Here is a 12,701-nt window from a genome sequence, read left to right on the forward strand (position 1 = left end):
TCCTCAGGACTAACTGAAAGAAGAGCTAGTAAGAGATTTGAAAGTGGGAGGGGCAGGGGGAGATCTGAAATGATAGGAGAAGACAGGAGGGGAGGGATGGAGCCAAGAGCTGGACAGGTGATTGGCAAAAGGGATATGAGAGGATTATGGGTCAGGAGCTGGACAGGTGATTCCTCTCATATCTCTTTTGCCAATCACCTGTCCAGCTCTTGGCTCCATCCCTCCCCCTCCTGTCTTCTCCTATCATTTCAGATCTCCCCCTCCCCCTCCCACTTTCAAATCTCTTACTGGCTCTTCCTTCAGTTAGTCCTGACGAAGGGTCTGAAACGTGGACTGCACCTCTTCCTAGAGATGCTGCCTGGCCTGCTGCGTTCACCAGCAACTTTTATGATAATGCAGGTGTTAAATGAGGTCTAAGAATATATTAAAGTGTCCAGGATTTAAACTTCTTCAGAGTTGGCTGAAATATTTACCCATGGGTTAAATTGATTCCTGGTTCAGCAGCAGATAAGGGAACAGCAAATAACAATTGCATTAGGTAGAGGAAATATTAAGAGGTCATGGAAACAAGTGGCTACCTTAATTCAATATCTTTTTCCTTGCTTTAGATGGTCACCTAGAATCTAAAGAAAGGCGTAAATAAAACCTGTATTTTGAAAACTGGAAGGCCAAGAATTCCCAATCCCATCACAGTGTTAGAAATAGATCCAAGCTAAACGAAACTACTGGGCAGCATTAAATGCCACCATAAAGGTAATTCCCACTGCCAATAAAGCAAAGAAGATTTAAAAAAGAACAAAATGGCATTAGGTAATTAAATGAAGCTGTACAATTTAGTGGCAACTTTAATGCACCTGCTCATTAATGCAAAATCTAATCAGCCAATCATATAACAACAATTCAATGCATAAAAGCATGTAGACTTGGTCAAGAGGTTCAGTTAATGACAGCTATACTATACCTTTGAAGTGGGTGGAGGAAGTGAGGTGGATGAAATTTCTAATATTGTCTGATTCAAGCACAGCAATCATAAGTCTAAAGGATTTATATTCCGAGGCAAGACTAGACATTATGGATGAGATAATGCAAACCTTTTAAGACTTAAAATGATAGGGCTCTGTATATGATTTATGAGGGAATAAGCAGCAGCTAAATTGGCAAGGGAGTCAACTAGGCCAACAGAAGTGTGCATTCAAATGAATTACAGTAAAGGAGAAATGAAAAGCATTATTAAAAGTGAAATCAACAAAATATGGAGAAGAGGGAAAAGGAAGACATCTTTATAATAAGCAGAAAGAAGTGGAAAGGTCGAGAAATGCACGAAAGAGTATGGAGATGGAGATTTGGGCACACAGGATTAAATAGAACATTGTTTTTTAATGAAGAAATACAATAATGGGAGGTGTGAGTATTGTGATCAACAAGAAACAGTTGGACATGTACAGGTGGGGTGTCCAAGATATAATCAAGAGAGAGGATGGTTGATTTCAAAGTTATTGTGGAATACAATACAACCTAACATTAACAATACTTTGCAGAAAGAATCACAGGATTATTGCTTTAAGTATATGGTACAGTTCCTTAGGAATGCAGGTAACTTTTTTTTTACAGAATTTGATACAAATAAAAATAAATAGGATTTAGATATCCTGACCTACACTCCAGTTCAGAAGGTGATGGTAATGCACCTTAAAGCTGTTTGCCAGCCACCATAAATCCTCAGAAGTAGTAGTAGTAGTTGTTGTTGTTGTTCAGACTGAACATCAGAATGGAGAAAGAAATGTGATCAAAGTGACTTTGACCATGGACCGTGCCAGATGGGGTGGTTCGAGTATCTCAGGAGCTGCTGATCTCCTGGGATTTTCACTCACAACGGTCTCTGGAGTTTACAGAGAATGGTGTGAGAAAAAAAAAACATCCTTTGAGCGCCAGTTCTGTGGGCTAAAATGCCTTTTTAATAAGAGAGGTTAGGGGAGAATGGCAGACTGGTTCAAGCTGACAGTTACTCAAATAACCATGCGTTACAGCAGTGGTGTGCAGGAGAGCATCTCTGAATGCACAACACATCAAACCTTGAAGTGGATGGGCTACAGCAGCAGAAGACTATGAACATACAAGCAGTGGCTACTTTTTAGATGCAGGAGGTACCCAATAATGTGGCCACTGAGTCTATATTCTTGCATGAAAATTTGTATAAGTTGGACCTCATTAATATATAAGCCAGATTCATAAAATAGTGAAAGTTTTTAAATGCCCTAATCAAAATGCCTTAAATGTATAAAAATATCCTTCATGTTCTTCAAATTACCCGTGTTTTACAACCAGAAATGCAACTTGGTGCAGGGAAAGACCATTGCCAAAGTTCAAAAACCAGCAAGAAAATGAATGATCAAATAACCTGTTTTATTCTTATTGCTCGAGTGATAGATACAGGCTAGGAGAGAAAGCAATTCCCCAATCTAATTTTCTTCAACTGGTACCAAATCATTTTGACAAGTATGGCCTGCCACTGAGAAAATTTTTCTGCACACGGTTGTGATTTGCACATCAGCGTGGAAGATTGGGAGCATCTTCCCTGCAGAGGTGTGAAAAATCAGAAAGAGCAAGGAAGTTTTCCTGAAATCCTGCCCTGCATTTATCAGTTACATTTCAAATTTATAGTTATCACATAGCCATCATTAAAACTTGGTTTGCTGTTGCATTTCCTAGGTAACAGTGAAAACGTTTAAAACGTGCCCTTGTGATGTTCTGAAGTTCCAAGGTAGGTTCCGTGTATCCACAAAACATGATGAGTCTTCCAGATTTAATATTTAGTCTGACACATGTTTTATTAACTGCCCCCCAATGTCCAAACCTCTGTTCCCATCGTGAGAGGTGGAAACGGCTCAGGCCGGCTAAAAGGGCTCTGGAGAAGCTGTAAAGCTGGATTGCAGAAGCGATGATGAACTCCAGCCGCACCATCAACTTCAGAGGAGGATGGAGATGGGAGATCACCGATGGCCTGTGCTCCATTTAGGACCCGAGTAAGTTAGTAAGATGCTTCATCAACTGCACGTGTGCTACCTACAAGGTCAAAAGAGCAGCTGCTCAAACAAACATCACTGTTACCAAGCACGGTGAGTTGTCCTGCATGACGCGCCTTCTGATCTAATACCAATCATGTTCAAAGTCGAAGAGATGTATTCAATCCTTTATTAAACAACCAGCAAACAATCTTGAAGCGATAAGACTAACGACATTAAACTAAGCCAAATTAAGTGAAGTTTCGCGGTTTTAAATATAATAGAGCGGTCAACAAATAGATATCACACCCCTTAACTCTAACTGACCTAATCAAATTAAAGACAAAACATGACTACGTAACTAAACTCTTCGCTTTAACCACACCCCCACCATGTGACTAACTCATTACCCCGCAACACAAAATACTATGCAGATAGAATGCAGATACATGGCTCCTACAGTTAGGATTTATTGCTTTTCTTGATTTGCCTTTGAGGTGTCGGTAGTCAGCAACTTTCCCGAACCGCTACAGTATTCATTTGAAGACACTCGTGGGTGTGTAGAGAGGCCAGGATTTAGATACAGTGACAATGAAGGAATAGCAATTTGTTTTCGGGACAAGATGCTTTGTGATTTGGATGGGAAGTTGGAGGTGACAGTGTCCCTACATGCCAGTTCCTCTCATCTACTTGGGTGAGAGGGGTTGTGAGTTTTAGGGTTTGACTAATGTAACACGATTGAATATGGATGATACACACTGCAGCTCTGATGCACTGGTTGGTTCAGCTCCTGCCCAAAACACAGCTGGCGTTTAGGGCAGCAATGAAAGTCCTCCACCTCTGTCCTTGGCCATATCCCGTTGTACCCAGATACAGAAGGATTCTTCATTGCTGCTCCCAATTTTTTTTTTTGACTAGTCAGGGTTGTTAGCCCTGAGCTAAACCCACAAGCCAACAGGACCAGTGGACCAGTCTTAGTCTGGCCTCTGCCCTTTGACCTGTTTGGCATGGGTGACCTGCCAACAGCTAAAGCATAAATTCCTGACTCCAGCCAACATACCACCCGGTGTACATGTATATGGCATGATCTGCCGAGATGATACACAAACAACAGGAATTCTGCAGATGCTGGAAATTCAAGCAACACACATCAAAGTTGCTGGTGAACGCAGCAGGCCAGGCAGCATCTGTAGGAAGAGGTGCAGTCGATGTTTCAGGCCGAGACCCTTGGTCAGGACTAACTGAAGGAAGAGTGAGTAAGGGATTTGAAAGTAGGAGGGGGAGGGGGAGATCCAAAATGATAGGAGAAGACAGGAGGGGGAGGGATAGAGCCAAGAGCTGGACAGGTGATAGGCAAAAGGGGATACGAGAGGATCATGGGACAGGAGGTCAGGGAAGAAAGACAAGGAACTCGTTGACTTTATTAACTTTGCCTCCAACTTTCACCCTGCCCTCAAGTTTACCTGGTCCATTTCCGACACCCCCCTCCCCTTTCTAGATCTTTCTGTCTCTGTCTCTGGAGACAGCTTATCCACTGATGTCTACTATAAGCCTACTGACTCTCACAGCTATCTGGACTATTCCTCTTCTCACCCTGTCTCTTGCAAAAACGCCATCCCCTTCTCGCAATTCCTCCGTCTCCGCTGCATCTGCTCTCAGGATGAGGCTTTTCATTCTAGGACGAGGGAGATGTCTTCCTTTTTTAAAGAAAGGGGCTTCCCTTCCTCCACTATCAACTCTGCTCTTAAACGCATCTCCCCCATTTCACGTACATCTGCTCTCACTCCATCCTCCCGCCACCCCACTAGGAATAGGGTTCCCCTGGTCCTCACCTACCACCCCACCAGCCTCCGGGTCCAACATATTATTCTCCGTAACTTCCGCCACCTCCAACGGGATCCCACCACTAAGCACATCTTTCCCTCCCCCCCTCTTTCTGCATTCCGCAGGGATCGCTCCCTATACAACTCCCTTGTCCATTCGTCCCCCCCATCCCTCCCCACTGATCTCCCTCCTGGCACTTATCCGTGTAAGCAGAACAAGTGCTACACATGCCCTTACACTTCCTCCCTTACCACCATTCAGGGCCCCAAACAGTCCTTCCAGGTGAGGCAACACTTCACCTGTGAGTCGACTGGGGTGATATACTGCGTCCGGTGCTCCCGATGTGGCCTTTTATATATTGGCGAGACCCGACGCAGACTGGGAGACCGCTTTGCTGAACATCTACGCTCTGTCCGCCAGAGAAAGCAGGATCTCCCAGTGGCCACACATTTTAATTCCACATCCCATTCCCATTCTGAAATGTCTATCCACGGCCTCCTCTACTGTAAAGATGAAGCCACACTCAGGTTGGAGGAACAACACCTTATATTCCGTCTGGGTAGCCTCCAACCTGATGGCATGAACATCGACTTCTCTAACTTCCGCTAAGGCCCCACCTCCCCCTCGTACCCCATCTGTTACTTATTTTTATACATACATTCTTTCTCTCACTCTCCTTTTTCTCCCTCTGACCCTCTGAATATACCTCTTGCCCATCCTCTGGGTCCCCCCCCTTTGTCTTTCTTTCCTGACCTCCTGTCCCATGATCCTCTCGTATCCCCTTTTGCCAATCACCTGTCCAGCTCTCGGCTCTATCCCTCCCCCTCCTGTCTTCTCCTATCATTTTGGATCTCCCCCTCCCCCTCCAACTTTCAAATCCCTTACTCACTCTTCCTTCAGTTAGTCCTGACGAAGGGTCTCGGCCTGAAACGTCGACTGCACCTCTTCCTATAGATGCTGCCTGGCCTGCTGCGTTCACCAGCAACTTTGATGTGTTGCTTGATACACAAACAAAATGTGTATCTCCCAATAATAATCACCCAGGAGTTAATTTTGTTCCTTCCTCCACAGTTTCTGCCAGGCCTGCTTTGTATTTTCAGCATTTTTTTAAATTTTCAGATTTCCGGCCCCTGCAGCATTTCATTTTTCAATAAAATTCACAAATCCTGAATTCTTCAACCAGAACCACTCAGCTTTCCATCATTGATTGACCTGAGGCAGCAACTGTTATGGCACATGATACAGGGCATTGATGATAATAAATGTGGCACATTAAATGAAAGTCACGCAATACATTTATTTCCAATTATGCGGGGAGAGGGGCTGGGAACGAAAAGAAACGAAATGAGACGAAAACAACTTAGAGAGTCGGACCCACGTTGGCGTCCGCTCCTCCTGAAGGACTGCCCGAAGTCCCGCCTCCCGGCGCAGATTCGTCGTACATGACGTCATATGCAAGTCCGTCCCACCTCTTCTGTTCTTTGGTTGGTCGACTATAACATCAATCATCCCTCCGTCGGTAGTGTCGGTTTCTTCGTTAGCAACTCGAGCTGCGGAGAGGGCATTGAGGGTAGGTTCAGTGGACGAGTCGCAGGTTTGTCTAGGGATTATTTCAAACATTGTACTTCTGCGTGGTGTTTAGTTTAATGACAAAGCAGTACCAGGAGCAGAGAATTGCATTTAGTTAGCTATGCAACTAATTGTTATTTTAATTGCCGTCTGGCTTCAACTGCAAATTACAATAATCCACTTAAAAACAATAAGAATATTTGAGCGTAAAACATATTTGACCATCACTTTTATTTGTTTTAGGAACTATAACTGTTGTTGGTTTAACATCCAGAAATTAGTGCAATGTTGAATTGTCTTCCAAGGGACACGGTTGTCGTGCAAACTCCGTTTCAATCCAATAACTGCAAAACAGTTCTGCATTAACTGAGTGAGAGTTAAACATTTCCCATTGCTATTCATGGGAGTCAACAGCACGGTTGTTAATCTTTTGGTGGCTGCGTTAACAATCGTGTGTTTTGGATAATTCTGGTGGGACTGAATTAGTTAAAAGCTTTTGTAGACATAGCAATTCTTAAATTTATGTGTGTGTATGGGGGGGGGCAGCTTTCGAGAAACAGGTATGATATGTAAAGTACCTCTCACTTTGTAATGTAGTGCGATTGTTGTCCATTACAGGTTTCATGCCGAGACCAGATGTGAGAAAGAGTTTGCAATAGCAGAAATGCACCTTACTCTTAGTTGATGGAAAACTGTAATCCAGTTTCTAGGTTGTTCTATAGAGGACGTTATTCAGCAGTTTACACCAATGTTGAGTAAAAAATGTTTTCAAATAAGTTTTATGAAACTTTGAATGTATAGATGCAGCATCTGGGCATAAGTTGCCCCCATTCCTTGCCATTTCTACATTGGGTATTACCTGCACAGTGTTGTCATGAACATGGTCATTAGCACGGCCCTGACTTCTAATTCTGTGGTTTCCAACCATGGATTGCTTCTAATAAAAAAAATCGTGCAACTGGATTGTGTAGAACAGATACAGTTTTAAATTGAAAACAGTTCCTGTCTTGTTTGAACCTAATTCATCTCAATCTTTGTCTTTCTTTTAGGGTGCAGTTATTTTAATTTGTGTTTTAAATAAAGTCTGAAAACAAGTGACCCAATGATAAGAGAAGGTATTCAAACATGGTCTGACACTCCAAACTGCCCCAGTCTTTGTGACAATGATCAAGAGGTTCTGATCTTCGAGAATTATGAGGATTTGGACTCCAGGATTATGGATTTGCATGAACTGCCCACCACTCTCATGGCTTGTTCTGTGCATGAAGCAGTCTATGAAGATGAACAACACAGAGTAAGTTCGCCATTTAGAAGTATTGGATTACTTATTAACATTTCTCATTTTTATTGACCATTTTTATTTGGAAAAATCATTACCAAAGGAGAAATCAAGGTTGTAGTCATTGGGGATTGGGGGTGGGGTGGAAACGGCCTGCTGCTCTTGAGAACTGGCTCCTCTGAATCACATAAAAACAATCTTTCAGTGGGGTGGGGCAGCATTTTCAGAGGGTGGTGAATCTGTGGAATTCATGGCCACTGGAGTGGAGATTGGTAAATTCTAGATTGGTAAGGGCATCAGAGGTTTCATGGAGTCTGAAGGAAAATAGGGTTGTGAGAGGGAAAATAAATCAGCCATGATGGAATGATGATGCAGACTTGATGGGCTGAATGGCCTAATTCTGCTCCTACATTTTATGGTCTTTTAATAACCTACAAATTTCTTACACCTTGCAGTCACTGATTTGATTACTTTTAGATTCTTTTTAGTTTCTAGACTACACGTAAATCTGTAATTTGGAAATTTCTTCATTGATGTAAGTCTGTACAACTTTCCTTAGTAACTTTATCTGTGAATCATCAAAGCCATATTGTAGTTGTGGCCTACAGAAGAATGTAAATGTTTGCAACATTAACATGTGCTAGAAGCACTCATGATGGCTGATCATAAGGTAAAGCTGTCTTGAAATCACGCTACCAAATTGGCACTCCATGCTCCAGCTATATAACCTCCCTCTGGTGTCCCTCCCTTTTTTTTTCTTTCTCCCATAGTTCGCTCTCCTTTCCTATCAGGCTTCTTCAGTCCTTTATCTTTTCCACCGATCACCGCCCAGCTTCTCACTTCAACCCCCTCCCACACCCACCTACCTTCTCCTTCACCTGGTTTCGCCTATCACCTTCTAGCTTGTATTCCTTCCTGTCCCCTCACCATCTTCTTCCCCCATCCCCTGCAGTCCTGATGACGGGTCTCGAACTGAACCGTCGACACTTTATTCCTTTTCATGCTCCCTGACCTGCTGAATTCCTCCAGCATTTTGTGTGTGATGCTCCGGGTGTTAAGCCCGCAATGCTCGTTGCGTCTGGCAGGAAGAACCCTCAGTTTTCCACTGTTACCTGATTTAGATTCATTCAGATTCAGATTGGCGTTATTTATCACGTGTACATCGAAACATACAGTGAAATGTGTTGTTTGCATTAACAACCAACACAACCCAAGGATGTACTGGGAGCAGGCAGCAGGTGCTGCCACGCATTTCGGCGCCAACATGAAGCCCTCAGTTGATTGGTGTCAACCAGGGAAGTTGTGTCCCAGCTCTCTACGTGATACACAAGCCAGGGCAGTACGATATGGACAGCAAGTTGTTGCCCATGTAGCAGATTCCCCATCTCCCTGCAGCGGATGAGTCCAAAGGGATGGCAGAGACCGATACAGTTTGGCACCAGTGGCATTACAGGAGTTGCCAGCAAGTGTTGAACTCAGTGTAGTACTACCTTAGGAACTTCAGCTCTGGAATTTTCCTGAGAATTTACTACTGAAGCCATCCCCACGAGTGGATATAGCTGCAAGGCAGTTGGAGTTTGAAATCAGAGTTTTCCTTCTTCAAGATGAGCTGTCAACCACGGCTGACACTCCCCATCTGCCCGAAGTGACAAGTTTTAAGGTGCCAGTAACCTGCCTTTGCCCCTTCTGTCAGCAGAAGCTGTTCTGTTGGGTTTAGTAGCTAAACCACACGTGAAGGCCGGGAGCTGGATTTGGTTGTCAAAGGCTATTTGTGACAGATGCCATTGGGAGCATTTAACCCCACTTCTACCCCCAGTTATAACGACCCTGAAGCACCAAAGTAGCACATATTTAATAGGATTACTAACTACTTGCAGCTTGTTGCCACAGCTCTACAAGTGTTTGTTGTTTTTAATATTCTTAATTGAGCAGGGAGAAGAGTGCCTCAGTGTCAACAAACACAAGAGATTCTGCAGATGATTGAAATCGAGAATAACCCACACAGCATGCTGGGGGAACTCAGCAGGTCAGGCAGCATGTACGAAGAGGAACAGAGCCAATGTTTTGAGCTGAGCACCTTCCTCAGCTCTCAGTCCTGGCTCAAAACATCGACTGTCTATAGATGTCGCCTGGCATACAGAATCCTTCCAGCATTTTGAGTCTGTGTTTGTTCCTCAAGAGTTGTGAGGTTTGAGCGAACAAAAGTTCTGGAGGAGTTTGCAGCCCTTCTCTTGTCGCAGAATTCCACAGACTGGATGCGGAGTGCTCTGCAAACATTGCCTGTCATTTCAAAGGCTGTATTTCGACCAAGAGAGGTTTCATTGTCTCATTGACCAGCTGGTCAATGCCTGGTATCCTGGCAGCTATAAATTTGTCTGAACGTCTGCTCGCCACATAAAAGATGATGGTGCACATCGGAGATTCAAGCACTCTGTTCCCATACGTAGAGTTTGACGTACTCATGGTTGGTCTCAAGTTGTGAAGTGGTCTGCTCACTGTTGCACAAACTCACCATTTTGAGGACACAGCCCTTGCTTCGAGCCAAAGAAAATCAGCTGAAGAAAAGAAGTAAAATAGAGAGGCTTTTCATGACCAGCTCGGCAAGTTGCACTGCAAGTTAACCACATGTCTATTCATCAACAGTTCTCCACATCCGATCTTCCTTCAGCTGGCAACAATCATGAACACGATGCCCTGCTTAGAGCCAACAGAAAACTTACACACTCAAACTGCTGGAGAATCTGAGCACTTCAGGCAGCCTCCATGGAGATGAATAAACAGTTGGTGTTTCAGGCTGAGATCTTCCCTCAGGGCTGGAAAGGAAGGGTGATGTTGCCAGCATTAAAAGATTGGTGGAGGTGAAGGAGGACCAGCTAACAGGTGATAGGTGAAGCCAGGTAGGTGGAAAAGGTAAAGGGCTGGAGAAGAAGGAATCTGATAGGAGAGCAGAGTGGGCGAATGGGAGAAAGGGAAGAAGGAGGGGCAGTATGGAGAGGTGATAGACAGGTGAGAAGAGGTAAGAGGCTAGAATGGGGAATAGATGGAGAGGGAGGGGGAAAGGGATTTTTTTTTTTTTAACCAGAAGGAGAAATCAATGTTCATGCCATCAGGTTGGAGACTGAAGGAATATGAGATGTTGCTGCTCCAACATCATGGCAAAAGAGGTGGCTGTGGATCAACATGTCGGAATGGGAATGGGGATAAGAATTAAAAGGGTAGCCACTGGGAAATTCTGCTTTTGGCAGATGGAGCAGAGGTGCTCACAAAGTGGTTCCCCAATTTACGTCGGGCCGCACCCGAGGAGAGGAGGCTGCATTGGGAGCACTGGATCCAATAGACGGCCCCAGCTGATTTGCAGGTGAAGTGTTGCTTCATCTGGAAGTACAGTTTGGGACCCTAAATGGAGCTGAGGGTAGAGGTGAAAGGGCATGTATTGCATAGTTGTGACTTGCAGGGATATGTGCCAGGAGGGAGGTTAGTGGGGAGGGATGAATGGACAAGCAAATCACAGGGGAGCAACCCCTGAAAGGGGGGGGGTAGGTAAAGATGTGTTTGGTGGTATGAAGATGGCAGAATTTGCAGAAAATGATGTGTTGGATGTGGAGGCTCATGAGGTGGTAGGAGAGGACAAGAGGAATTCTATACCTGTTAAGGTGGTGGGAAGATGGGGTGAAATGGAGGAGATGTGGGTGAGGGCAGCATCAATGTGGAGGAAGGGAAGCCTTTTTTTTTTTGAAGAAGTAGGGCATCACAGCCTAGAAGAGAAAGCCTTATCCTGGGAACAAATGCAGCATTAACAGCAATCAGGGCCACGTGCATTCATATACTATGGCACCTGTCCTTGTACCTTTACCTAGCTGGGTGTTCACCAGTAACTGCAGCGTAGTTAAACGAAGGCTGCGCAAGGGTCTCGGCCTGAAACATCAACTGTTTGTTCCCCCTCCAGATGCTGCTTTACCTACTGAATTCCTCCTGTACTTTGTGCATGAGGCTTAATGGATGACCTTTGTCAGTTTCAAATGGTACATTATGTGTATGAAATCAGCCGTGGACTTATTCCAGCTGAAGTACTGGTACAGTGATGGGATTGATTTTGCAGAGGGCTGTGGTCTGTGCTTCACTGAGGCTCCTTCATTTCCCTAGGTAGAACCTTAACAATCCTATTAATCTGTCTGAAGATGGTTTGCTGCAGACCCCTTGGAATACTTCCGCCCAAAGCCAAGTTCGTTCGTTACGTGCCATGTCGTATGACCTGGGCAATCATGGTCTTTCCAGGAGCGTGATTGTCCTTGGCAAATTTTTCTGCAGAAGTAGCATGCCACTGTCGTCTTCTGGGCAGTGTTTTGATAAGACAGGTGGTCCCAGCCATTTATCAGTGCTCTTTGAGATGTCCTGGCATCAGTGGTTGCATAACCAGGACGTGATGTGCACCTGCTGCTGGTGCGACCATCCACAGCTTGCTCCCGTGGCTTCACATGACCCTGATTGGGAGAGCTAAACAGGTGCTACGCTTCGCCAAGGGTGACCTGCAGGTTAGCTGAGGGAAGGAGCACCTTGCACCTCCTTTGGTAGAGTCGTATCCCCACCCCTCCGCCTCCCAAAACCTGTCTAAGAGTTTAAATACATTAGAGATACATTGCTGATGTTTCTGCCTGTTCCACAATCCCTGACAGTGTTCCACACACCCATGTGTGTGTGTGTGTAAACTTGCCTCTGACACCCCCTATACTTTCCACCAATCACTACCCCCTCATATTATGCCGCACTCCACTTGATCTATGCCTCTTATCAGCTTGTACACCTCTATCAAGTCATCCCTCATCCTCCTTTGCTCCAAAGAGAAAATCCTTAGCTCGCTCAATCTGTTGTAATAAGGCACACCCTCTAGTCCAGGTAGCATCCTGGTCAATCTCCTCTACGTGCTCTCTGTAGCTTCCATATCCGGTAAGATGGCGGCACGTTCGATCACAGCCGCTTCTACAGGGTCAACAAAGGGTGCTACGGTCCTTCTTAAACCTATTTTTCAT

At 44.7% G+C, this 12,701-nt stretch overlaps 1 protein-coding gene across 2 annotated transcripts in view; it reads left to right on the forward strand.

Annotated features, from left to right (window-relative positions):
- Nucleotides 1-6,319: 6,319 nt before the first annotated feature.
- The window catches only part of LOC134338129 (calcipressin-2-like), a 127,404-nt gene continuing 121,022 nt past the window's right edge, over nucleotides 6,320-12,701 (forward strand). The window contains exons 1-2 of one of the 2 annotated variants that reach the window (XM_063033685.1): nucleotides 6,320-6,396; nucleotides 7,445-7,689. In XM_063033685.1, the coding sequence (XP_062889755.1) occupies nucleotides 7,498-7,689 (192 nt within the window). In that variant the 5' untranslated portion in view covers nucleotides 6,320-6,396; nucleotides 7,445-7,497. Of the gene's footprint in view, nucleotides 6,421-7,444; nucleotides 7,690-12,701 lie in introns of both variants that reach the window. The other variant, XM_063033683.1, reaches the window with a different exon arrangement.

Source organism: Mobula hypostoma, chromosome 26 (genome assembly GCF_963921235.1).
Source record: "Mobula hypostoma chromosome 26, sMobHyp1.1, whole genome shotgun sequence".
In the NCBI taxonomy this organism is placed as follows: domain Eukaryota; kingdom Metazoa; phylum Chordata; class Chondrichthyes; order Myliobatiformes; family Myliobatidae; genus Mobula; species Mobula hypostoma.